This window comes from Parus major, chromosome 2 (assembly GCF_001522545.3).
Source record: "Parus major isolate Abel chromosome 2, Parus_major1.1, whole genome shotgun sequence".
Taxonomy (NCBI): Eukaryota; Metazoa; Chordata; class Aves; order Passeriformes; family Paridae; genus Parus; species Parus major.
This window is the reverse complement of record NC_031769.1, coordinates 142,167,212-142,194,744: the sequence shown is the minus strand read 5'-3', so window position 1 is coordinate 142,194,744 and position 27,533 is coordinate 142,167,212. Positions and strand designations below refer to the sequence as shown.

General features: G+C 37.7%; 1 protein-coding gene across 1 annotated transcript in view; it reads left to right on the top strand.

Moving 5' to 3' along the window:
* Positions 1 to 27,533, top strand: part of ADCY8 (adenylate cyclase 8) — a 119,338-nt gene that overhangs the window by 19,731 nt on the left and 72,074 nt on the right. Inside the window, exon 2 of the mRNA XM_015619782.2 lies at positions 11,229 to 11,378. Within this exon, the coding sequence (XP_015475268.1) occupies positions 11,229 to 11,378 (150 nt within the window). The remainder of the gene's footprint in view (positions 1 to 11,228; positions 11,379 to 27,533) is intronic.

Here is a 27,533-nt window from a genome sequence, read left to right as displayed (position 1 = left end):
GTTTGTCCTCGCCTAACTCTCTGAGATAAAGTTTTAATCCAGCTGGTCTGGGATGTTGTAACCTCTCATGGCTTTTGTCTGGTAGATTTCCATTTGCTCCCATGTCCTTTCCCTATTTTCTGTTCAGGATATCCCCTAAGTGGCAGTTCAAAAAATTTGAGATAAAGCAGACTTTAAAAAAAAATATGAAATAACATTAGATATGAATAAAATTCCTGTTTAACCTTGAGTGACTCATGTCTTCTGCTGTGCCTAAGATGTGCTCAGTTCAGCCCTGGAGGACAAAATATCCTAGGCCCAATTACAAATCCCCAGCCATCCTAAAGTTTCCCTTGCAAGTTCATCCATATCTTCATGGGCTCTCCATTTCCTGAAGTCTCCCAAGGTCTTAGAATTGGTTCTCAGTGAGGTTAAGGATGCATGAAATTCTGTGTTCAATAAAGTTGGACTACTGCTTCTTTTATTATCCCCAATATTTCTCTGAAATAATTGTAGGTCTCATGTTTACAGGGACAGAAAGAAGGTGTCTGGGGTTTTTTTGATTGTTTTGGGTTTTTTCAGGGTTTTGTTAGGAAAGAATTCTTGAAATGGAATTGCTGAGCTCTGTCTTTTCCTGGTTTTCAGATCATCACAGTTGGCAACAAAAGGAGATAATGAGGGGGAAAAAATAAAGACAGGAATATCAATTGCTTTTATTGGAGTTTTCTGGTCACTTTTCAAAAAATAATTTTAAATGGAAGCAGAGCAGCCATGATGGGAAATTTGGAGAGAGAAGATATTTTCCATATTACTTCTAGCTTTTCAAAGCTAAAACCTGATCTGGGGACTCTAAGTTGATTCTTGTCTCACATCAATAAGCTGTAAATTTACATCAATAAGCTGTAAATTCAATGGGCAAACTCCATCACCTGTGACACTCATGCAAAATGCCAGCCACTTACAGGTGATGAAATGTGGGGAAAAGGTAGTCTTGAGACTGGCCTGCTCTAAAAACTGGTAATAATAAAGTGTAAAGAACATTTGTTTCCATCACTGTTTTGACATTTTTTGTTTGTTTGTATTTTTATTTCTTTGAGTGGAGAGTTAAAAAAAAAAGCAGCTATAAGGGATGGTTTGTTTTCCAGCACATATCACTGATTACCACACACAGGTAATTAGTAGAGCTTCCCCTCAGAATACAAGAGGGTTTTGAAGGGCAAGGCTTGTTTGGAAAAGGACACTCAACACTGTGATATCCCTCATGTATTTTTCATTACCAGTATTCTCAGTACTATTTCAGTTAAACCAATTCACTTTTTAAGAGGTATTAGTCTCACTCTGACACAGACTAGAGTGTATTTCATAAGGTTGTCTATTTCTTGATAAAGAGTTCAAGAGTAATTGAAGATCATTACATTTTGCTATTTTTTTTTTCCATTGTAATACTAAAAGGGAAAAATAGTTTACAGAATCTTGCTTCTTTCTTTGTCCTATGGCCACAGCTTGGTAATTCAGAAGAAAATACATGTGACCTGAACTAACATAACTAGGAAGAATAATGGAAAGCTTCTTTTGTGCAGTCTGTTGTTAGAGATCTCTAGAATGCACCAAGGCAGGGTCACCTGCACACAAATTATGACAATTGCCAGTTCCAGTGGGAAGAGATATGGAGCTTGTCCTGCAGGTAATTTCTGGGACATAAATACAATTCATCAGGTGAAAAGAGCACTGAGGTGTGCCAGAAAAGATGAACAGCTGGCAGCCCTGCAAACATAATTATTGGTCACCCTGTTTTGACATCTTACTTTGGATAAGAATCATTATCCAGAGCAATAAAAACAGCTGTGCAGAACAACACCCCAAAACACTTAGCAGAAATTCACATTACATAATTCACTTCTCCATAAAATGTAGAGAAACTCTTTCCAATGCTGTGAACAGCTGATGTGTTTTTTTCTTTTTCTTCCATTACTCCTAATTGGTTGCATAATCTAATAAGGGATCTACTAGGATTTCTTCTGCTTTGTCTATCTGACACTGACTTAGGTAAAACTATTGTAATAATTTGAAGAAAATTTCCAGAAGTGACTTTAACTTTAGGCATCCTAGTTTTAGGTTGTCCAGGCTCATCCTAAACTCAGTGATGCTCTCAGACATTTCCAGATGAGGTGTCAGCTGGAATATTTTGTCAGTGAGATGATGTTTAATGCTTGGTCCTCAAATACCGGTACATTTCTACTGGGAGACATTTATTTACAAATCAGATATCCATTCATGTAATGCAAGGGGAAAATTTATTATTTTGGAAGAGTTGCTTCAAAAAAACCCAAAGGCATTATTTTCGATTCTCAGTATCCAGGAAGCCATGGGTGTACTTCCCCATTTCAGATTAATTCCTTGTAAATCTTTGTTTAGATGTTGTAACTTTCAGTTGGAGTAATTTATTTCTCAAGCAGCTTTAAATGGAAAGTGTCTCCTTTTGGACATAATTACTTAAAAATCCATTTTGAACAGTAAATATGCAGCTTGTAAGGGAAGACAACTTCTGCATAGAATCATAGAATCTCCTGAGTTGGAAGGGACTCTCAAGGACCATTGAAGTGCATATCCTTGCCCTGCACAGGACAACTCCAACAATCACACCACGTTTCTGAGAACATTGTCCAAATGCTCATTTAGCTCTGTCAGGTTTGAGGCTGTGACCACTTCTCTGGAGAGCCAGTTCCAGGGCCCAAACAGCCTCTGGGTGAAGAACTTTGTCCTAGTATCAAACCTGAACCTCCCCTGACACAACCTCGGGCCATTCCCTCAGGTGCTGTCACTGGTCAGGAGAGTGATGAGATCAGTGCCTGACACTCCACTTCCCCTCCTGAAGAAACTGCAGACTGTGATGCCATCTCCCCTCAGCCTCAAGCAACTTCAGCTGCTCCTCATATGTCCTTCTCTCTAGGTCCTTCACCATCTTCATAGGCTCCCTTTGAACATTTTTTAATAGTTTTATATCTTTTTAATATCTCTGGTGCTCAAAACAGCACACAGGACTTGAGGTGAGGCTGTCCCAGTGCAGAGCAGAGCAGGACACTCCCCTCCCTCACCCAGCTGGTGATGCTGTGCTGATGCCCCCAGGACACTTTTTGCCCTCCTGGCTGCCAGGACACCTCTGACTCATATTCAGCTTGCCATCAGCCAGGACCCCCAGGTCCCTTTCCATGGCCCTGTCCCAGGTGCAGAATCCAGCACTAGTTTTTGTTAACTTCATACAGTTGATTGCCCAGCTCTTAAATATGTCCAGGTCGACCTCCAGGTCTCTCTGCCTTCGAGGGACCAACAGCTCCTCTCCATTTATTGTCACTGGCAATAGAAAAGTATAAGGAAAATTTTGGAGTTAGACAGAGTTTCATGAGCCTGAAATATAGCAGTGCAGGAAGAGAAACAGCTGCTTTGCACTCCCTTCTGAGCCGTGAACTGGGAAATACTATCTCTTTGTTTCCTATTTTTCCCTGACTGCCATAGACTGCTTCCAGTGTCCTCTGTTGCACAGGATGTTGTACTGTGCCTTGTTTTATGATGTTTTGTGTTTGTTTTTGCAGGATCTACTCCTGGTTAGACAGCACAGGTAATTGAAAGAATTTCTATAGTACATGTGCTGTAGTTTCAAGGTCACATATACTTGGAGAAGAGATTCCTGTCTGAGCCCTTTATGTTAACTTATAAACACACCAAATGAGGTGATGTTAGGCAATGAAATAATTATGTCTGGAAGATTTGACTTTAGATTTCTCCTTGTAATTACCCTGCAATACAGCTGTCTCAGAGTAGAAGGAAAAGACACCTAAATAGCACACAGAAAACACTGAATGAAGAAAGTTAGTCATGTCAAAAAGATAAGATTGTTTTTTCTAAATGGGAACGTTTCAGATATCTGGAGGTGACAGCATCCTGTATACAAAATGATGACAAAAGGATGCTTTGCTGCTCAGTGAACTGGAGATGTGATCACCAGATTTCACTGCATAGTTCAGGATCAGCTCCTGGTACGTGGCAGAGAGTTCAGCTAAACACTTTATAGCCATGGAAAACAGTTTCTAAACAGTGAAAGTCCTTTCCCCATCAATGTTCATTCCATGTATGCATGGGCTATGACCCTGCCACTGGCACTGGCCCAGTCACAGCCAGTCACTTTAACATCTATAAAAAGAAAGGTACCAAAAGAGATTATCCAAAGTCCCAGAATAGATTTTTTTATTATTAGTAAAATTATTCTTGAACTCTAAATTTTAGACAAATTCAAGAGGAGCAGGAGGACATGTGTTGAAACTTTGGGCTGCTTGACAATATGAGCAGGATTATGTATTGGCTTGACTGCCTCTGCATCCCTCAGTTATGTCAGTCCTTTTGTGTCTCATATGATATATGGTATAATTATGATATTATATGATTGATATTATTTTCTTGGAAGATCTCTTGTACCACACCATATTGCAAAGGTTTTATCATAGTTGATAGCTGACTTACCAAATTTGTATGTCTTTAGCAATTTATAAGCAACTTAATCAGACAATCAATTTTCTGCATTTCTAATGGATTTAATGGGAGGAAGAACCAAATAGGATACAGATATTTTTTCTAATAGCAAATTACACTCCTCTTCTGAATATTAAAGATACATGTTTTCAAATACTATCTGGAACTGGAACAATTGATCTTAAGCAAACTTGTCATTGTTCAGAAGGAAAACAGTTTTTGTTTTCTAAATCACTAGCAGGACAAAAATTTATGTTAGGATATTCTGCAACAGGATGGAGAAAACTGTCTGAAACCAATTGTTTTCATTGAAGGTAATCTAATAATTTCTCATGGTACACACTATCTTTTGATAGGGCCAAGCTGCTTGCAGGCTGCACATTTCATACCCCTTAAAGGCCAGATTGTTCCTAAGTACACAGTGAAGTCCTCCAGTGATGGCTCTGGAAGCAGCAAAATCAGGCTTTTTAAAAGGTCTCAGCTCTTCTAAAGGCACAAATAAGATCAGTTTTTGAAAAATCAGCCATGGGAGCTGTGCACAGCTGAACCACAAAATTCAGTTCTAAACATGAAATCAGATGGTGACAATGGTACAAATGGCTTCTTGCTTATGTAGCAAATCAAGGGTGGGTGGGCTAAAGCTGTTCTCAGCCATCATAGTCTGTGCTTGTCTAACTTTACCATAAATAACATCATGCTATTCTCCATCCCTGTCTTCCCAAGGGCATGGCATTTCTGTCTTTCAGTAAAGTAGATGTATGTAGATCAGATAAAAGAGTAGCACTCACTCCAGCTGTGAGTAGGAGTTAAACACCTGTTGTACTTATGCATTGGAAAATAGAGAGAATCAGGCACAGGTGAGTTTTCTGGAAAGTTGTGGCAGCAGTTTGGGCACCTTTGTGGGGCAGATTGGCTTCCAACAAAAGTGAAGAAGCAACCACAAACTAAAACAAACAAAGCTCCCTCTTATCATGGCCAGGGGAATTCTGCAGTTAGACCCAGGTGAAGTCAGAATGAGTGAAGCTGGGGAATAAAAACACTCTTTACAAGGTGATTTAACAATAAAGCACCAATGCTTTCTGTTTAATGAGTTGGCAGCCGTGCCAGCTATGAATGTTCACATGCTTCCTCTTCCTGTGGAGGCTGTGCTGTGAACTTAATCAGATGAATGCTCTAGATACAAAAATCACTGCCAACACCAAATGTTTGTTGTTTAAATTGGCTAAGTTCCCTGATATAGTTCACAGTATGGTCCCACAAATAATTGACCTGGCATGACAAAGGGGAAGCTGTACTGAGGGATCAAGGTGGGCATGAGGCAGTACAGAGAAACAGGTACTTACTAGCTCCTCTGGCAAGAGCTTTGATTCATAAAATCATACCCTCAGTGGGAGATAGAGGCTTGCTGCAGCCCAGCAGAGAGAGAGTGATAGAGTCTGTGCTGCCAGATGTTCCTATTTCAGAGAAAGTAGAGAATTTTGGTCTTCTTGTGCAACTCTCAGTCCATTCCTGGTGATAAATTCTTATACAAACATCTTATTTTCCCTCAAGTAACACAAGCAAGACATTAATTGAGAAGGGAGAGAGCGTTTTCTGAGACATTTTAATTACAAAAAACAACCTTGTGGTAAACTTCTATTTTTAGTAAAACAAGTAATGAAGAATCAAAATGCTTCTCCAAACTTATTATTCAATAATAATTACCATAGCAACCAGTTCCTTATGTGGCACATGCTGAAAACACTCTTTATGAAGCACAAGTTTACCCTCCCAATTTTTCCAAAACAGACAAGAAATACTCTAATCTGTTGATAAAGACCCAAGAATATCCAGCTGGAGATTATATTGAAATCATTTTTTTACTTCTCATGTGTTTGGGTGACATCAGCCCCGACACTGCTCTGTTTCTAGGCAGCAGAACAAAATTGCCTGCTGAAGAGGTTAATAATAGGTTTATTTCTGCTTAACATTCTAGAGTGTATTTCTGCACTTGAGGTAGTAACACACAAGTTCACTGTCCATCTGGATTTCAGAACAATTTCTAAACTTGGTCAGCTTTCTCTCCTCTGCCTCCACTGTGCTTTCCATGTGGATATAAGCTGTTGTCTCAACATCCTGATGCAGAGTGCTTGTGTCAGTTACGATCTTTTAGGGCCATCTATCTATCTATCAACATATTTCCAATCCATTTGGTTTGTTTAATGTTCATAAATATTCACTTTTTCTCAGGTTATGTGCTCTTTGGAAGTGCTGAACTCAGTCAATCACTACACACTCCATAAACGTCTGTTAATGGCCTTATGGCTCTAAATTCCCTGATGGACAACTGTGTATTTCAAAAAGGGAAATATGGTAAAACTAAAACACAGTTCAGTTATGATTTTTGAAGTCTTGAAACTTCTGAGATTTGCTAAACCTTCTTTAACTTCCTTCCAGTCATGCATAAGCTCAGAGGATTGATTCTATGTAAATTCCTAAGCAAGGCCAACTCAATTAGGTGCTCTTAATAGAAGAAATGCCTAAAAATTGTTGTAATGCTTAACCCAGTATCTCACCTGTACCCTTCTGAACTTCCTTCTTCCGGAGCTAGATTCAACTCTGCCTTGAAAACAGTCTGTAGCTTATTACCTACCACTTCACAACAGACTTGGGAGTTTCTTTACCATCTTTTCAATGATTTTTCCTGTTCTCTTGCATTATCATATTGTACCTGCTCTGATTACCATTTCTTCTTGATGAGCCATGTCTGGTGTCTTTTAATTATTTCTTTGAAACCTGGTGGTTCCCAAACCAACTCAAAATATTTTCTTGGTTTCACCTGTCTTGACAAAGCTTTTTTTATATGAGTGGTAGATAAAAAGGATGTTATTTCAATCAGTGTGTTCTGTCAAATTTAAACAAAGCTTACTTGTCTGACTTGCATCCTCTCATATCCTTTGTTTTTTTTGCTAGTTTTCATAATGATTTTGCAAAGGGTTCTGAGGTGCCTGTATGGAGGACACTTTATAAATGACAATTTATTTGACAAGTGATTTCTTTGTAAACTAAGTTCTTAATCACCTTCTAAAAGAAATGAAGAGCAGAGCTTTGGAATAAGAATTTTAATGACTGCTTCTTCTTGGGCCCCTCACTTTCCAAAGGACATTGGGGGGCTGGAGCATGTCCAAAGGAGAGCAGTGAGACTTGTGAAGGGTCTGGAAAGCACATCCCATGAGGAGTGGCTGAGAGAACAGAGGTTGTTTCATCTGGAGAAAAGCATACTCAAAAGGACCTCATTGATTTCCACAAGAACCTGAGACAAGGTTAGAGTGAGGTGGGTGTCAGCCTCCTCTGCCATGTCTCAAGTGAAAGGACAAAAGGAAATGGTCTTAAATTGTGCCAGGATTAGATATTAGAAAGAAAATTCTCTCTGAGAGAGCAGTCGGGCATTGGAATAAATTGACCAGGGAGGTAGTGGAGTCTGGAATTGTTTAAGAAGCATGTAGATGTGGAACTTGGGGATGTTATTTAAGGGGGATTATGGTGCTGCTGGGTTGATGCTTGGAATGGATTACCTTGAAGGTCTCTTCCAACCTTGATGACTCTGTCATACTGTGATTCTACTGCCTCAGTGATCTTATCAAGTAACTTCCTTTAGCTCTGTTCATCCTATTATGTGATTATGTGTAACTGCAGGTTCAGCAGGGACAGTGACGATCCTGTTACAGAGATATTCCCAAGCAGTGTGGTGAAAGGTGCCTTCTTTGCATTTTTTAAATATTCAAGAAGCAGACCTCTTCAAAGCCCTATTTAAAATCAAAATACATCACTCATGGCTTTCCAAGATCACTTGCTGTGCTACTACTGTTCATCATTTAAGTGCTGTGCAAGGTACAAATAGACTTATAAATGTTGTGAAAGTATTTTCTTTTTTTCACATTATTCTTCAGCTTCCCTACTGTGTGAGCATTGATCATTTTCAGGTCAGTCAAAAAGAAAGAAACTTTGTACATCCTTGAAAACAGTCTGTCCCAGCTTGTAGCCTTGATAGGTTTAAGAAAATCCTCCAAGACTTCTGGAATTGGCTCCAGTAAGCTCTAGAAAAAAGGAGCAGCAAGTCTTATAAGTATTTTTTATTCTTTTTTTAACAAGAGCCCCAGATCAGTATGCCTTGCAAGTCATAGTGCTTTACTCTTTGGAATGGTTTCAATCAGACTACCATGTGTCAGAAAAGCCAATTCTGCCCCTGCATAAGCTGCTTTACCTGTTACATGTTTTCCATTATTCCCTTTCTCCAAATCAAATAATATACTCATGAACTATAATTGAAAGCCAAATTCTAGTGCATTTGCTCTAAGTTCTGCTGAAGTGAGTGGAACAAGTCCTGAGCATTAGAAAAGATGGTTGACTGAACTGGGCTTGTGAGGAAATTGAAAATTAATTTGCAAGCAAAGGAGACCACCTTGTCACTGCTTTCACTGCTGAAATGCACTTTTCAAATGCTTTGGATGGATTTTTCTCTTTTTCACTCTCTAATCTTACTTTCTTAGTATGTGTGAAAATATATCCCAGGTCAAAGTTAAAAGTCAATCAAAAAGATTTGAAAAGTGGATTTCTCCAACCTCCCACAGCCAATTTCAGTTGTCTTGCTGAACAATTCATTTCTGAACTAGTCTCAGTCTCATGTCAGCTCATCATACACTCCTTAGTAGCTTGCATCAGAAAGGAGTTATCTCATAGATAAATTACTGCCTTCCCTGATTTATCCTGGAGCAAAGGCAGAGAGTGTCTGGGGGAAGATGGCTGGTCCGGGACAACATGCCTTCAGTAAAACAGGGTATGTTAGATAACAGGAAAAAAGCAGTGAGCACAAAGGGAGCATAGTGATACATACAGAGCAACTAAAGAGTCTTGAATTCCACCCTTTTAAAAAGTAAAAATAAGGGGTTATGGATTAAGTCAGAAAAATCAAGAATGGTGACGAGAAAATTAATTGGAACTGATTACTTGCTGTTTATAAACATGATGCAGCAGTCAAAGAAACAATGAAACTGTGAATTAAAGGAAACAAAAGGAAACATTTTTATCACAAAGGACTTAATTAAATTGTAAAAATCTTTATTATTGAGTGACATAAGAACCAAAAGTACTATTAACTTGAGAAAGGCATCAGGAAAAGTTGTGCAGGTGCACTGAGTATATCACCTCCAGCTTAGAGGATCCTAGAAGACAGGGAGATGCAAGGATGATGCTAATCATGACCTATTTCTCACAAGCCTTGTCTAGACATCTGCTTCTGGAAAAGGTTAAACAAAACTTCATCTGGAGCCAGGATATGCATTATTATTATTTAATCATGACATATAAATTGCAAATTAATTCCCTGTACGATAGTGGAACAATACTCCTGATTCAGAAATACCAGAATATATAAAGCTGAATTTTCTGCCAGATACTTTTGGTCTGATATCAGATGTCACTTGCAAACCCCCATGGCTGTGGGGTGTGAGACCTGCAGATCTGAGTCAAAACATCACAATGAGATTAAGGAGTCTTCTATTAGGACAAAGAACACTTGGATTTTAGGAAAACTGATTATTAGATGATAGTAAAAAAATACAATGTCTATTCCAAAATGTTCTGCAACCACAGATTGCTGGAGTGTTCAAGACTATTTTGACAAGACATCACTGAATGTTTGCTGTACTTTTGTACACATTACTTACTGTTTTATCCTTCTGCTCCTGCCTCAACACTGTTTTCCACTACCAGAGAGAGTATCCTGAATGATGAACACTCGATCTGCCTTGTTGAGGCTGTTCTGGTGTTTTTATCATCCTGTAGGTATCAGAGCCTTTGAAATCCCAACCAATTACAAGGATGAGACACTGGATGAAGGTACTGAGGCTGCAGAACTTAGTCCTGTCTCTAGTGCCAGTCAAATATTGCCAGTTTCTTACTCACTTTACCAACCAATCCTCGCTTCAATGGTGTTGATGTGCCCTTCCTTACAAACATGAAGAGCACAAAGAGAGGTCAATGACAGACAAATAATCCACTGAAATTTACACTCCCATTTGGCTCTCTTGCGTTCTTACGGAGAACAAAGAAGCTGTGACGCAGCTTCTACAAGGAAAACCAGTTCAGCTCTTACATAGACTTCAGCAAAGCAAAAGTCTGTGTACACAGGCACTGGCTGTGCAAGAACCTGGTTATCCTTTCAGCTTCCCCTGTTGAATGGTTCAGAATTCAGATTATGAAAATTTGTTCTTTGCCATCAGCTGAAAAGAATTTACTTAATTTGGTCAATAATAATACAATAACTATTAGCACTGATATTCTTAGCTAACTGACATTCTTTGTTTTCCTTAAAATGCTCGCTTCCCAGACTAAAGCCATGGAACAAATCATAAAGTTGCTCTTGTAGAAGAAGCAGTGCAAAAAAAAAAAAAAGTTAATTACATTTGTAATCATTCCTGGCTAGAGCTCTGTGAGGCAATTTTTGGAAATATAATTTGTGGTTCAACCAGAGTTTAATGCCCCCAAATACCGCAGATCTCATCCTCAAGGCAGAGACAATTTACAAAGTTGATGTTTCTACTTAAGATCTGAGATATTATTTTATGCAAACTTTCCCAACTGCTATTTTTGCAGCCAACAAAGCTGTCTTCGTCTCTCTTTCATTTTTTAAAAAATATATTTTTGCTTCTCCTGTCTAATCAAATCGCATTTGTTGTTCATTGCAGATTGCAGCTCAGGCAGTGTTATTTATGTGTATGAACACTGCAGGAATCTTCATTAGCTACCTATCAGACAGAGCCCAGCGTCAAGCCTTTCTGGAGACCAGAAGATGCGTGGAAGCCAGGCTGAGACTAGAGACAGAAAACCAGCGACAGGTATGGTCACCAGGAAAAACATTCCTGTTTTTGTGTTAACTGGTATTGATACTTGGACAAGACCAGGCTTTTTTAGCTTTGCTGGTTCCAGTGTGATACCACCTGATTTCTGCAGGTAAAGTGAGTTTTATGCTGTTACTGTGCTGGTGTGTATCGAGCTGATATGGCATCTAAAAGATTTCCCCTGGGAAACAGGATGGATAGAGTGGCTGTTCATCATCGTTTCCCATGGAAGAGGCCATCAAATGAAACAGCAACTGGCAAAGGTTTAAAAATGCCTCTTTATGCAAGAGGGGTTAAGCAGGGGAACTTCATGTTTCAGAGTGTTGTAGATGTTAAAACTTGCATTAGTCAAGTGAAGGATATTCCAGAACCATCTGGCTGCAATCCTGGGCCACGTGCTCTGGGATGGCTCTGCCTGAGCAGGGAGGCTGGAACAGACGATCCACTGTGGATCCTTCCAACCTGACTGCTCCTGTGAGTCTGTCAAAGCTAAGCAAGCTCATGGAAGTGAACTCTATCTAGGCAGAGAAAATACTAAAGCATCCCTTCAGGCTCATAGACAGATTTTTGTGGCTGGTGACACCACAGCAGCAAAGTATCACTATTCTGTTTCTCTGTTCTTAAACTCTTCTTGAAAACTCAACTTTTGGCCACTGTGTGCAGTAGTACACTGGGTTAGGTACACTTTTGATCTGAACAGCTATGGTGGACCTGAGGTAATCATCTTTTTTTTTATCCAAAATAAGTATTGAATAAAAATAAGTTTGCTGCTTATTATTTTGCACCAAGGGAGCAGCATCCATACTATATATGTTACTTTGCTGTATCATTCTAAGATTAATTTAGCCTTTCATTTTGCCCTGCTGTATAAATATGTATGTGACTTCTCAAATTTATTTCATTTTCCCCCTGAAAGTCATGCTCTTATACAGAGTTCTAGAATCTAGGACTGCAGGATCATATTTTCATGCCTTTTGGGGATTTTGGGGTGTTTGGAATTTTTTTCCTTTTTCTTCTAGCTTAATTTTTCATAAACCATGATTTTATAAACTTTACTTTGACCATAGTTTTCTAGAGCTCATTGTAAAAAACTTTCTAGCACTAACAAAAGATTCCCTTGTTCCCTTGCTCCATATTATTCTGATGTTTTCCTATTAGAATTATTTTATCCTCTCATGTAAAATGAAGTTAGTACAAAGACAAATATTTAGAGAAATCCAATTTTGCTGAACTTGTATTGTCTATTAGGAAAATGAAAACAGATTGTTTCCATTTGGGTGGGCAGATTTTTTATTTTTTTTTTTGAGAGGGGAGAAGTAGTAGTTGGATCTGAAATATTTGTTTTTATTAAGTCAAGTTGAACTGTGAATTTTGTCTTGGCCCTGTGCTTTGCAAGGTTTCAGGGCTGTGTTGTTCCCTGAGGGCAGAACTTCCTGGAGTGTTACCTCACTGCAGCTGAGATTCACCTATAACCAAACAAAGTAGTGTGTCACAGCATCATATGACTGGAAATGCATAAGGGGAAATGTCCTTGGGCCAAGGAAAATACCCACAGGAGAAAAATACAGACAAGAGGACACCAAATGAAAGATCTCTTCTAAAACTTAATTTAATAACAAATTAGCTCAAAATTTTAAAACAAAACATTTTTAAATGTTTCTGACTAATTTTCTTCGAACTTTGTTGTTTTGTCATTATGCACACTACTATATATAAAAATGTTTAATAAACTTTTCAGCTTTTCATTTGTATTTGGAACAGCAACATCAAAAAAATATTCCAGTACTGGAACATCTTGAGGAATGGAGAGCCTGCTTCCCTAAGCATTCTATTGTTTCCATTTGTTTCTGAGGTAGCATCTCATTGAAGCAATTTTTAAACCTCTCTGCTTTAATATGACTGACAAGGTCACATTTTAGGTGACCATTTTTTTTTAGAACCTTGTTCATGCTCATCTAATGAGTACACAGGCAGTAATTCAGTAACTGCCAGCATTTTTCTACCTTGAGGACAAATATTGCATGATACATGGAATCTGTGGTTCAGATGAGTCTGTGATTCAGATGAACGTAAAAAACCAAATTTGCTGTTAATGCATATCACATTTTAAAAGTAAGGATTCAAGTTTACTAAATTAATACCATTACTTTAATTTCCTATGAATGGGGGGAAAGGTGGAAAAAGCGTGCAGGATGATAGTTTTTGATGTGACTTCTGAAAATTTGTAGAAATATTGTTGAGAAGCAAAACTTTTCTCTTCAACAATAGAAAATAGAGGAATAATTACTTGTGTAATTCTTCCAGACAATAATTCCAGGAATTCCAAATTTATTCCACTTCAATTTATTTCCACTTCACTTCCCACAAACTGTTTAAATTAAAGGGTACTTACAGTAAAGGCAGGTTTTTTGTTGCTTTCAGTGGTGGTATTGTCACTTTTTAGAGTAGTGGATGACTTAATTTAAATCTCTCGAGGCTTCTTTCATCCCCACACATCTTCTGCTTCTTAAATTGAAAGTAACTGAAATTAAAATGTATTGACATGTCATATGTATGGCACGTCATATGAAGTGTGACAGCTTGCCAGAAAGATCCTGTAAAGTCTGTTTTTTCCTTTACGTTGTTTAAATCAGAAGACCAGTAAAAGCAAGAACAAAACAACATGAGTTTTTAAACTACAACAAGGGGTGGTATGCTTGTCCATAAATAATTACAGGCTCCAATTTTATATAACCATGGAAATTATATAAATGCTTCAGATACACTTCTATTCATTACTGTGTATTGTTATAACCAAGAAATGAAGTTTCAGCTCTCCCAAAATGACCCTTCCAATTTCTCAATATCCCTTGGATTCATAATCTCTAATCTTCTGTCATTCTAATAACAATAAATGCTACTGCTGTCATTTTGCAGTATTGTGCAATGCATAAAAGAGCCAGTCATGGAAAGTCATCCAATTGTGAGCCAAACATTTTATAATCTGTGTTTTAGAGAAAAGCAAGAGGTAGCATTAGAAATGTGGAACAGTACAAGGAAACAGTAATAATACTGACAAGGAAGGATCTCTCATTGTTAGAGGCTGTTAAGGACCCTCTAATGAGTACTTGTGGATTTTCTGGAATACAAATATAAACTTTCTACTGTGTCGGCTTCTGCTGCTGGTGAAAGACAGGATATTTTTCTACATTTTATATATCTGAGCTGATTTTTTTCTTCAGTGAAAGCAGTTTCATTCACTCACTTGCAACAATTGCATAAAGAGCAATCAAAATAGGAGGTGAAATCACCAAGATCCCACTAGGGATGATAAAGCTTTTTTGTTGTTCTTCATGTTACTCTGACCTGAAATTTGAATGTCATGTGTTTTCCAGATGTCATTATTTTCCCACAGTGTCTCCCTTTGGGGGTTTTCAGGGTTCCAGAATTCCTTGCACTGCTTCTTTTTTTTTTTTTCTCTGTGAAGTTTTCCAGTTTGACAGTCAAAGGCATTTTGTTGTTCAGAAATGTCTGGGTCTGTAGTCTCTGTAAATCTGAATTAGCTCCATAGGCTCATTTTCCACTGAAAATATCTTCAGGTGCAAATTCAGCTTTTACAACGATTGCAATTCATTCAGTAACTGCACAGGAAGAAGAGAATGCAACGTGGACCTGGATGATGCAGAAGACTTTAGGGAGCCTGGCTCATCCAGGGCAACCTGACTCCAGTTTGGAAGTGACTCAGTTTCCAGTGTCTCTTTCCAAAAGTCTATATACAACAAAGCTCCTACATCTTTTTTCATTCTGCCTCCCCCATCCCCATTTACTCTCAGCAAGACTTGTAGACAAAATTTTCAGGAGAGTTTCAGAAAGTCTGGACTTTCAGTTGTATTTTCAGATCATCAAGAATCTAATTTTCTATTGTTATCCTTTTGTTTTTAAGCACCTGAGGTAGTTTAAAGTACATATTAGCATTTTAAATCGCAATGAATTTCCTAATTCTAATTACTCGATTATGAAAATGAACAATGGTGTGGCTACAAAGGAGAATTACTCCAGCAGTCATTGCTAATGATGTTTATGCACTTACCTGTGTGGTATGATCTGTGTGATAGCATCTGGAAGTCCCAGCACTCTGTGAAACTGAGGGAACATCTGTGTCTATTTATTTCTTAATTTTCATTTAAAAATTAGAATGTTTGTGAAAATCTAAAACATTTCAGAGCTTGACATAGTTAAAGGAGCTGATGAGTATCAGAAAGACTTTATCAAAAGATGAAAATATCAGACAAGCAAGCTGCAGGAAACAGCACAGACAAATGTGTTGTAAAAACAGCCTCTGATTAGCAGTTATTGACAAAATAATGAATTTAAATATTTTCTAATGAATTGTAGTTAGAGGCCAGTTCTTAAAAGATGCATTTATATCAAGCAAATGAATATGGCTGCCAAAAAATGTCCTCCAATTTTGTTTTTAAAACATTGCAATTATGAATAAAAAACAAATGTGAGGTTCTCAGCTTTCATAAATCCATTTTATTCCAACAACAACATAACTTTCTGTTAGAAATTTTTGTTTAATACTTTCATTTGATATCTACGTGTTTCAAAAATGTTGACAACCTGTGCTATACTTTGTTAATGAACACTTCAAAGACACTATCTCTGTTTTTATCTTGATTTTGTTGTAAGGACACAGCAGGTAATTGTGCTTTCATCATATCTGGGCAATGAAAATAGATAGTCTAACTCACTTTCTTAATTAGCTACTGAAAACCCTTCAAAACCAATGAGTATGTAATTTCCCTCATTGTGAAAATGCTGTGAAATTTCCTTAATGAAGTGCAGAAACTTGCACTAAATTTCTATTTCATTTCTATTTCTCAGGATGCAAAATCCTTAAGTTTTAAATGAATGACATATTAAATCCAGACATATATTGAAATTATGTCTTTATGAAGAATTGCATTCAATACATATCAGATGTCCTAACCTGCTCTTTCTCCAATCTTTGTTTGAAATTTGTTTAACATTTTAAATCCTGAAAGACTACAATTTAATTATAAAGAATCTCTCAGATAACTTTGCCATGCTGCCTTTTCCTGCACCACACATAAATATGTCAAGTTATACGTATCTGAAAACAATTATTGTGTAGTGAAGTCAAAAATATTGTTGTGCAATAAAAATTGTGCAGGAATATTTGACTACCTGAAGCTGCAAATGAAGCCTAAAAAGGACTAGGCAGGGAAAAGCACAAAAATTAAATAGCTAAAGTTTTTATAGCTAGAAGACTGTTAAAATCAGTCCAGCCCTTTCCCCTTTTTCTTGTGATAAGATCACAACATTACAGGACAGCCATTCATAGAAAAGGTTTTAGTCATAATTAGAAACTTCTCTGGTGTCATGGCCATACTTCAACTCTCTATACAAGACTGCTCTTAGACCAATGAGACTAATTAATCTTGGACAAAATAATAGGAAAATATGGATGGGAGGCTGCATGCACACTAAGCAAAGTTGTTAAACTGTATCTTGCTAACATTAATAACTTGGGGTCTGGACTAATGTTCAGAAAACCCGATATATATCCTCTCTGAATCATTTTGTTTACATTATTTCTAGTTGATTTTGAGCACCTAATAACAATTTATAAAGAAGTTATTTGAAATCAGAGGAGAAAACAATCCATATCTGTTTGATTTTACATTCATCCTCTGGAGAGGTGTTCATTTTTGTTCTCAGTGTAGCAGGTTATGCATCATTCATGAAGAGAAAAGTCTTTACCTCTTGTGCAGAGCTCACCAGCAAAGGCTGCTCTGCTCCTGCTGTGATAAACTATTGGGATGGAGTGAATTCAAATCAGAAAAAAATCCTCCAGGTTTTAAGTCTTTACAAGCCATATGGAGAAAATAATTCTAATTTTAGCACCATATTTGTGCAGTTTCAGTGCAGATACCTAGTTCTAGAAGTTACTAAAGTCACAACACGTAAGGCTTTTTAGCTGTATTGTTTAAATCCCTCTCCAGCACATTCCTCAGCAAGCAGGTCCCTTTCTCTGCAGAAATAATCTCAAATTCCACAAAGAAAATGTCCTCTTATGTGGAAATAAAAGCCCTTCTTAATATCTTCTTTAATCCTTATGAAAATGTTCTTGGGCATCTAACACCCTGGCAGAGGAAATGGAGCTGAAGGCTGGAGGCAGGAGAGTAGGTGGGGAGCAAGCACTGTCTCCTTCCAGTCTTGCAAGGACTCCCCAGGCCAGAAGGTCCAGGCTGGTACCAAACCTGACCCACCAGATCCCCCACAGGGATGCTTCCCATCAAGGTGGGACAAAGATGGGCATCTGCAAGTTTTAATTATGGGTTGAGTCAGATCACTGTGGAGAAATAAAAAAAAGGATTCTACATTAAATGGTACAATGAGAAAACTTCCCTAAGGGAAGACAATTGTACAGACAATTCCTCCCTGCACATCCTGCCACTACTGAGCACCTACATTCCACGTAATCTCCTTCACATCAGGGATTCCACAAATCCAATTAAAGCTCATTTTGAAAGTCAAAACAGTTTGGATGTTGTTTCATTTGATTTGCATAAATGATTAGAGCTCACCACTTGAAAGGACCATTTGTCCAGGTGGGAAGAAGCTAGTTTTGTTTTCTAGGTATAATCACACATTCTATCTTTCTACCATGGATATCAGGGCTGAAAAATGAGGAGACAGCCCTTAGTCTTCAGAACAATCTGTTGTTGGCATGTTTAGTCTCTTCTGCCTGTTATCTTTAGAAAAACTGTAATCCTGCCTTAATCTTTTTTTCCATTAAAAAAAACCTGTTCCATTTTACCATTTGTTTCCTTCTACCTCTGCTTCCAGAGGATTTTTTTTCACACTTTACCCTGCAACAATCTCTATTTCCCATGGCTTTAAGAAGCTCTCTGCAGATTGATGAACTCTGGTTTGATTTTTTAGTTTTGTTTTTTATATTTTTTAAAGCAGCTTACATGTTATGTAGGTTTTATCAAGCTCTTACAAATCTAGAATTTAATCAACTGTCAGTACTTTGCAACCTCTAAAATAAAAGCAGATTGGACTGGGATTGGAAAGGACTCCTTAAGAGGGTTAAGCACCATGGAGTCTTGTGTATGTGTACATATATATATACATATGCATGTATGTACAAATATGCATATATATATACACACTGGTGGTAAAAATATTTAAATACCTCTAAAGTGGTATGAGGATAAAGTTCAGATTTAGTTTAAAAATAAAAGAATAATCTTAATTTTAGAGAGCACATGGTCTTTATAACAACAGATTAAAGGGCTTCATATTTAAAAATTATCACAATAAGGTGTCACCCTGAGAATCAGGCCTTTTGATATTCTCAAATTTCTAGCCACTTTCCCAGGAAAGTAACTATAAACATAGGTGTTTATACATTCCATTAGAGATATCCCTTTTGATGGACATCTCTTACAGCCAGTGTGGTTGGGAAGGTGTTAACCTGACTATCCAATCCCTGGTCATTGTCTAAAAACCTAGAAATACTGAAAGAACAAATAAGCATTTCTTCTTTTTCACTACACCTCAAGCTGTGTCCATGTGAATCATTTAGTGTCTGACAGTAACAGTAAGGTTCAGTTTTTTTAAAGGGCAAACAATAAATTCACAATTCATAGAAAACCTATCTAAACTTCTGTCCAGATATTCAATTTTTCCTCTTGAGAGAAGCTGATTTTTTGACTGTGAGATTCTAAGTAAAGCTTCACATTTAACCAGACTTTCTTTCATCTTGGTACTTTTTCTCTAAAAAACCATGGTCCCCACAGAACTTTTTTCTTCATGTTGTTCCATCAGCACTTAGAAGATCAAACTCTAAGTATACTCTAAGTATAACATACTGGTTAATCCAACAAATAAAGGAATGTGAAAAGTTTATATTCTTCACAATCCATTTCCATATTCTGATTTAGTAGGTGACCTGTTTTCTAAATAAAATAGCAAACTTCTCTTCCTCATTGTTGGGGGGAAGACATATCTACATTCACTTATGATTTTTTAGATAGCAGTATGTATATTTATTACCCCTTCTCTCAAAACACCCCACTACTGCCTATTTGCAGTAGAAATCCAAATATTATAAAGTCAGATTTTAGGTGTTGTGCCTTCACATTCATTGCTTGTGCTTGTTTCTTGTCATCAAAGCATAACCTCCACATTTTGATTTCAAGTAGAAATCTAAGGAAAAATCAAGATAAAAATTATCTGCTGCCTTCTCTTTCATTCCTTGCTAATCCAGAGTGATCACATAGACTCAAACAGAATAATGAGATTTATAGCCAATGCCAGAGAGATAAGAGCCAGACCCTGACTTCAATTCATATAGGGGAAAAATTTCAGTGTCAGATCTTCAGGCATGGGAGCTTTCCCTGGGGGAAATTAGTGAGAAAAAAATCTCTTTCCTAGTAGATGGGTTTTGGATTCACTAAGGATAAAACTCCTGTGTGGTGCTTTGATCTCTAAACCAGGTAGTTCAAATGTTGTGCTGGTCAATAGTAAATGAGACTGACTGGATTTTGGTGGCCTGTGTCTCCTGTGTTCTTTGCTCTTTGCTAAAGAGAGAAGTGTCTTAAAAAAAACCAAACAAACCCTTTTCAGAGCTGCCACTGACTAGTGACTCTTGCTGACATGTCAGGGAAGTGGACAGAGATGGAATGAGTAAATGAAATAGTTTCCTTAAATGAAATAGTTTCTGCCCCCTAGAGTGATGAAAATTCTACCAGCTGGGCTGTCATGTCTTAGTAAAGAGCTCAAAGCTCCAAATTCATCAAATTAGTGGTTCTGCTCTGATATTGTCATTTAGGATCAGAATTGTTAGTGTACTAAAAAACTTTCCTCAGTGCCTTAAAAGGACTGTAGGAGGACTCTAAAATTAATGTCCTTAATTAATAGAAGGACTCTGTAGTCCAGGTAATGGTTTTAAATCATATAACCATGACCAGTACCAATTACAAAAGAGACAGAGTCAAGTTACTGATGCTGCTACTGAGATAATTTAAGGTAGGATAGAATACTTGGATTAACATTTATAAATAGGCTAATGAGTATTTCATAGCATCAGTATTCAACTGCCCATCTACAAGACTATTCAAAGGGGTTTCAATTTCAGGAGATGACTATTTCTGCCCCCTACTGAAAAGAAGTTTTATCCTGCTTGTGCTGTTTAGTACTAGAGTCTCTTAATTCTATGACAAGTTGCATTGCTTGTTTTGACCAGAAAATATGACCTTGTTGCTCTTATTCATCTTGGTGTTCTGCAGCAATTTTGTCAAATAAAGCTAAACAATAAAAGGCATAAAAGCCTTCTTTCTGATATATTCCATGTCATTAGCTGCCATGAGTACTCCTGAGAAATGTGTATTTTACTGAAGTTGTCTAGCAATTTTCAAAACAGCCTAAAAAAAGTAACAGAATTGAAAAAGAGACATTTAAATCAATAGAAAATAGAAATAGTCCAGAAGAATTAAATGAAGATTTAACAGCAGATAAGTCAAAGATCTTCCAGAGAAACATATCACAATAAGTATTAAAGTCAGATGGTGCCATTCTGATATTTTAGGACAAATTTGAATTGTAGGAGCTGTTTTGTGCTCATTTTCTACTCCAGTAAAACAAGGAAAAAGCTTAAGATTATGCCATTATGAAATCAGTCCCCAGTGTTGTGTCTATCTTCCTTCTGTTCTTTGGCTCAGACTCTGGCCTTGCTTGCAAACTAACTGAAATTTATGGAAGCCAATACACCAGAAGACAGTACAAAGATTTTTGTCATAATATGAGTCTTATTTCCATATAAATATTTTTCTTCTGAATATTTGTCTTCACTATTGTTTAATAAACAATAACAAAAAATATTCATGATATTTGGAAGAAACAAAATTAAAAAACTATAAAATATTGTTTTGCTTTATTAAATGAGTCAAATGGGTTACTCTGGGGCTGGAGAATATCACTTGTTCAGCTCAAGGGATCCTCAGCATAAATAGGACATTGACCTGTTGGAGAAAGTCTTGAGGAGAGTCATAAACATGATCAGAGAGCTGGAGCACCTCTCCTGTGAAGGCTGAGAAATTTGGAATTGTTCAGTCTGGGGAAGAGAAGCCCCTGGGGAAACAGCATAGAACCTTCCAGTACCTAAAAGGGCTACAAGAGACATGGAGAGGGACTTTTGAAGAGGACATATAGTGATAGAACAAGGAGGAATGGCTTCAAACTGAAAGAGAGTAGGTTGAGATTACATATTAGAAAGAAATTATTGACTGTGAGGGTGGTGAGGCATGGGAACAGGTCACCCAGAGAAGTTATGACTGGAAGTTGGATGGGACTGTGAGCAACCTGGTTTAGTGGAAAGTTTTCCTGCCCATGGCTGAGAAGGGGTATTGACTGATCTTGAACAACCCAAACCATTGCATGATTCTGTGGTAAATGTTCATGGCTACAAGTCAGGGTGGTAATATAAATTGTTTTGTAACTCCTGCTTTTCACCAGCCATTTGTCTAACATGGTTGGGTTTCACAATGAAAGGTAAATCTAACATGCTCTTCATTCACAAGATAGAAAGTCACATGTAAGGATTCAAAGGATCTAGAATTATTAAAAATTGTGTGCATTAATACAGACACCTAATTTGAGAGCACTTAATCTGAGACCCGTGGTTCCTACTGCCTAAGCTAAAAGAAAACTCAAGCAACAAAGTGCTTTTAGGAGATTGTTTCATGATGTGCTCCCACCCACTCCCATGCAAGTTAGTGATGCTCATGTGGCCTTATGACAAGCTGATTCATTGTACCTGTGCCATAGTGTAATCACTGCCTGCAGTTAGCTTCATGATCAGCTGTGTTACTTTTAAAATTAATTTTGTAAATATTTTTGTAGATATTTTAAAGAGGAATTATTTTTTATAAAATATATATTCATCAGAAATAACAAGTATGCCCCCCCCCAAAAAAGACAAAGAGTGGTTGTCTTCCAATTCCCAGCATTCTACAGGATGAGCTAAATATTTATGAAGTCAAAATTATACTGGGAAGGCATAAAAACCCAAACTGGTAGCCCTGGAATCATCCTTCTACATCTCAGGAACTGCAGGATAAGCAGGGACTAAGATTGTGATCTCCTTGCACAGATACAACTGGATAATAAAAAAGGCATCTCCTTTTACACCTGGCAGTAGACTGTTAGTCATCAAGCCCTGCCAAGGTTTTGTAATGTGTCTTCAGGTATTGAATCATCAAACTATTTGCTATCCAGCCAAAACAAAGGAACAGCAGTGCCTTGCAGTTCCTCCCTTCAGCTTGTGCTACATATATTGTTTTAGGCTGTTCTGGACAACAACAGGAAACAATTGGATAACATGTCCTTCCTACAAAAATTGTGTGGGAAAAGCTTTTTCCTTCTTTCATTACCACAAACTTTGGAACAAGTCTCAGTTAATTGAGAGTAGACACTTTTATAAAGGGTCATGACTCTCAGAAATACTGGGTTATCAGTTTGGTTGAGATTCTAGCTATGTTTCATAGCCAAAAGCTAAACAAAAGGAGATTCCAAGACCTCCTGTGTGATCTGGTCTTGCTTCTCCTTTAAGACAGCAGATGCTTAACATGCAGCCAAGGATGGGATAATTTGGGACAGTAATTGCTGGAATTAAAATAAAACAATGTTGCTATAGGTCATATCACAGATTGCAGCAGTAAGTAGTAAAAGCTAAAAGGCAGCCTCACAACCCCAGACATCTGAATGAATTAGGTACTGTAGTTCCTTCAATATTTTTTAATTAACTCCCATTGTTGTGATGAGACACAAGAAAGAACAGCTGCAGATAGACTGTCCATTGTACATTAAGTAAACACAAAGGAATTTCTCTTCAGAGCAGTTCATCATAATGAGAGGTGCTAATTTCCTTTTTCTAGAGTGGCATCTACAATAATTACATCTATTCTGAACATTGTCAGATTTTCAGTAGAAAATTTGTATCAATTTCCCTTAAATGTAATAAAAGTTCATGTGCTCCAGAAAGACTAAAACTACTCTTGATCTGAATGGGCCTTTTCACAGCTATTAAGTTCAGTATTTATTACAATAAAACGTCTCTGATATTAATTGTAAATGCTGTTAAAGACAAGCTTGATGGTTCTGGAAAAATGATTCTTAAAAGTCAGGATGAAAAATGATTCTTAAAAGTCAAGATGAAAAATGTGAAACATTTTCTCTAGAGCATCTATCGTTAAGCACTTCTGGAGTACGCCCACTGCAGTTTTACACAAGTGTCTTGGGAACAGCCATAAAGCAGCATGATTCCAAACCCAGACTTACTCCCACAACATCTCTGTAGGTTCCCCCTTTTGATGGTACGTGTAGAGGAGGAAGAAAAAAACCTGAACTAACCTGTCAGTCAAGAGGGGCTTTTCCTGCCTTGGCAAATAGATCCCAAATAAAAATTATGTGAAACAAAGAAAAATCTGTAAAATCTGAGTGGAGGTGGTGCACAGAGCTTATGCAGACGGCAGACCTTGCAGGGGTAATGCCCTCACATGACCTGCAGAGAAACCTTGGGGAGTTTGACCTTCCTCTTAGAAATCTCCTCCAGGTCCCAAATTGCTTGTCAATGTTTTTTGCTTGTTGGTGTTTTTGGTGTCTTTGATCAGCCTGAGTGGAAAGGTCTCCTGTTTTTATTCACAAGACTGAGGCTTTGTGCACTGGTTAATTGACTCTTCTCAAAAACTGCTGCAAAGTTCATTATTTATTCATCAGGGACGTGTCCCACTTCTCTGTGGATGTGCCTACACACGGAGTTTGTGCAGTTGTAAGCCCTGGTACCCCCTGATTTCAGTGCAAGTGGCCCAAGGGATCAGCGTATACAGACCACAGCAAAGCTGTCCAACAAAGAATGACTACTGCAAAAACCAATAAATGGGCCTTAGAGGCAGCATAAGTGTTAAACTACAGTCTTGGGACTTTAAGTAGATGTGGGTGACTCATGAAATTAATTTACTTATCATTGCAGGATTTGTTCCACTGTTGCTAACTTTTCCTGAAGGAATAGATTGGGTAGAAGTCAGCTCCATATTTGACGCCTCCTAAACTAGGTGACTACACACATTTTACATCTATGAGCTCCTACTATCACCGACTGGGATCTAGTAAAAACAGGCAACAAAGCCCAAAGACACACATAGGGACACTGAAGGAGTCATTTACTCAGTTGAGAATCTCTCCAGATTCATTGGCTGAAATGGAAGTTTGGGCATAAATACTTTGGAGTCACAAAGCCCAGGTGTCTGAATGCAGACCTTAATTCTACCATCAATTTGTTACATTTAGTGATTTCTACTGGTCTTTTCCCCTTTACTATGGTTATTTTTTGGGTTAAATGTACTTCTTTTACTTATTTACTCTAAACTCTGACTGCTCCATCTTAAAGACTAGGGTTCATTCTTGTCATGGATGGTTATTAGAATAACAGTTTACCAGCTCTTTTATAGCATTCCTTTGCTGTTTTTTTTCTTTTTTCTATGCCTTTTCTTTTGAAAAATATATCTATGTTCCTTTTCAAACCACTTACCACTCCTTTGAATTGTCTCCACTTAGCCCACTGCTCAACTAGTAATCTTTCAAAAGAGCTGGGTAATGGAGTTTCCTTCACCCTAGAGTTCATAACACTTCTTTGGCCTTTCTCTGTAAGAGAAAGAATTTTTTCTCATGTGTTTACCTCCAGCTCTGAAAATGCCTTCCAAGAGAGACTGACTAGAAATATGAGGACTCTTTGATCATGTAAATAGTAAAGCACAGAGGACAATAAAAAAAAAAAAAGTACTTTTTTTTTTTCCTCTGGAATTAGCTACTCTTTCTTTGTACCTGACCTCCACCCGTTTGTGCTGCTCTTCTGTGCCACAGTCTCTAAATCTGTGAAATAGGAGCAATAGTATTTAAGTAGCTTGACGGGGAGTTATGTGGCAAAGATCTTTATATCAAAGGAAGAGTGACCTGGCACTTATCCTTAAATAACCAAAAATCTTTCTTAACTGTTGGATTGAAGAAAAGTGATGTGAAAGACCTCTGGAAAAGGACACAACTTGGTCCAGAGACCACTAGAATCAGCTATAGAAGAAGAAAGAATGGAAATGATCCACACTAGAGCCCTCCTCAGCTCCCAGTTTGGAGAAGAAGCCTGGTTCAGCATTCCTCCCATCTTGTCAGTGTGGTGTGATGTGAGAGCAGCTTGGCATAGCAAGGGACAGATGATGCCCATGGAGGGAAATCTTTTCTGTCTTTTGAATGTTTCAATTGATGACAACTGAAGTGCCTCAAAAATGTCTGTGGATACACACACACACTCTTAAATGCTGTTTTTCTTGCAGTGCTCCTCCTTAGCACAACATACATAATGCAGAGTAGTGACACAGGTGGTATGTGAACCTTCAGTTGTGATTCCGACAAAGGCACATCACACACTTCAGTATTAATGGAGGAGGGCTGTGACAGAGGCAAACTAATTAACCTCAATTTTATGGGTCATTACCAGATCTTATGTGCAGATAAGAACATTTAACTTACCTTAATGAGTACCATGAAGGTTAAGATATCCAATGTGCTAGGCACATTTTTCTTGGCTTAGTGAACATGTGCCAGGCCAATTATGTTTTCTTTTAAATAAACTTTCTAGAGGCATTTCTCAATACCCTCTTAAGTGAATGCAAATAAGGAATGTAAGATTTTCCATAGGGGAAAAAAAAGTACATTCTCTATTTAAGCCATTTGTGTATGAAGGAAATTCATAATAAAAAATGACTTTTTTATTAATGTTCTCTTATCATAGCTTTCATAAAAAGTTCAATAACAACCAGGATATCTGTTTGGTTTTTTTAATCTTTTTTTTTTTTTTAAATTTGTATTCCAATTTGTCATTTTACATGGGTAAGCTAGGAAATAACATATTTCTTTTTACAGTGAAAAAAATTATTATTCTGACTGTATCTTCACAAAAGTCACTGGACACTTTATTCATTCAACTCCCTGAAATACTGATCTGGTTTGTTCAGGAGGTAGATTTATTTTTTGGTCATATTGATCTAGGTGTCTTAAGAGTGAAGGAATAAGAAAATCTAAGTGCCTTCTTAGTGCCTCTGAGGAGGCTTAAAGACACAAAATGTTAAAAATATTTCTGGCTCCTAGACTACCAATGAGCAGCTCTTTGCAAGCCATCTCAAGAAACCATGGGACATTTGCATGTGATTGAAGCTACCTGAGGACTAGATGTTCCTGTAAAACCTGGGTTTGCAGGAGTATGAAGGACCTCCTGAGGGACTGAATTGCTTCTTGCTATGAGAACCATCACATCCAGTGTTTACACATCAGAAGAATGAAGGATATCAGAAATCCCAGGTGGAAAAGGTGAAAGAAAGCCAAGACAAAATAGATGTGCTAAAATTAGAACCACCTTGTATGGGGAAACAAAAAGTCTGAGCTTGGCTATTTCCCAGAATAAAGGATGATCTCACTGCATTATAGTTCACAGCCTGCTCTATATCAGCCATCATTCGCATAATTTTTGCTCTCTTCCTCACAAAGGCAGCTATTGATTTTGCAAAAGTTTGTACAATAAGTGGATTAAATATAAGGAGATTCTCAGTTCTCTAATAGTCTGGCAACATGTTATGTAGGAAGGAGTGCCTTCTTGGAAGGGGGTGTAACACATGTGCTCCAGTGGTGTAACACAATGTGTTCCAGTGGTGTAACACAATGTGTTCCAGTGGTGTAACACATGTGCTCCAGTGGTGTAACACAATGTGTTCCAGTGGTGTAACACTCCTGTGTTCCAGTGGTGTAACACTCCTGTGTTCCAGTGGTGTAACACAATGTGTTCCAGTGGTGTAACACAATGTTCTCCAGTGGTGTAACACACCTGTGTTCCAGTGGTGTAACACTCCTGTGCTCCAGTGGTGTAACACAATGTGTTCCAGTGGTGTAACACTCCTGAGTTCCAGTGGTGTAACACAATGTGTTCCAGTGGTGTAACACAATGTGTTCCAGTGGTGTAACACAATGTGTTCCAGTGGTGTAACACTCCTGTGCTCCAGTGGTGTAACACAATGTGTTCCAGTGGTGTAACAC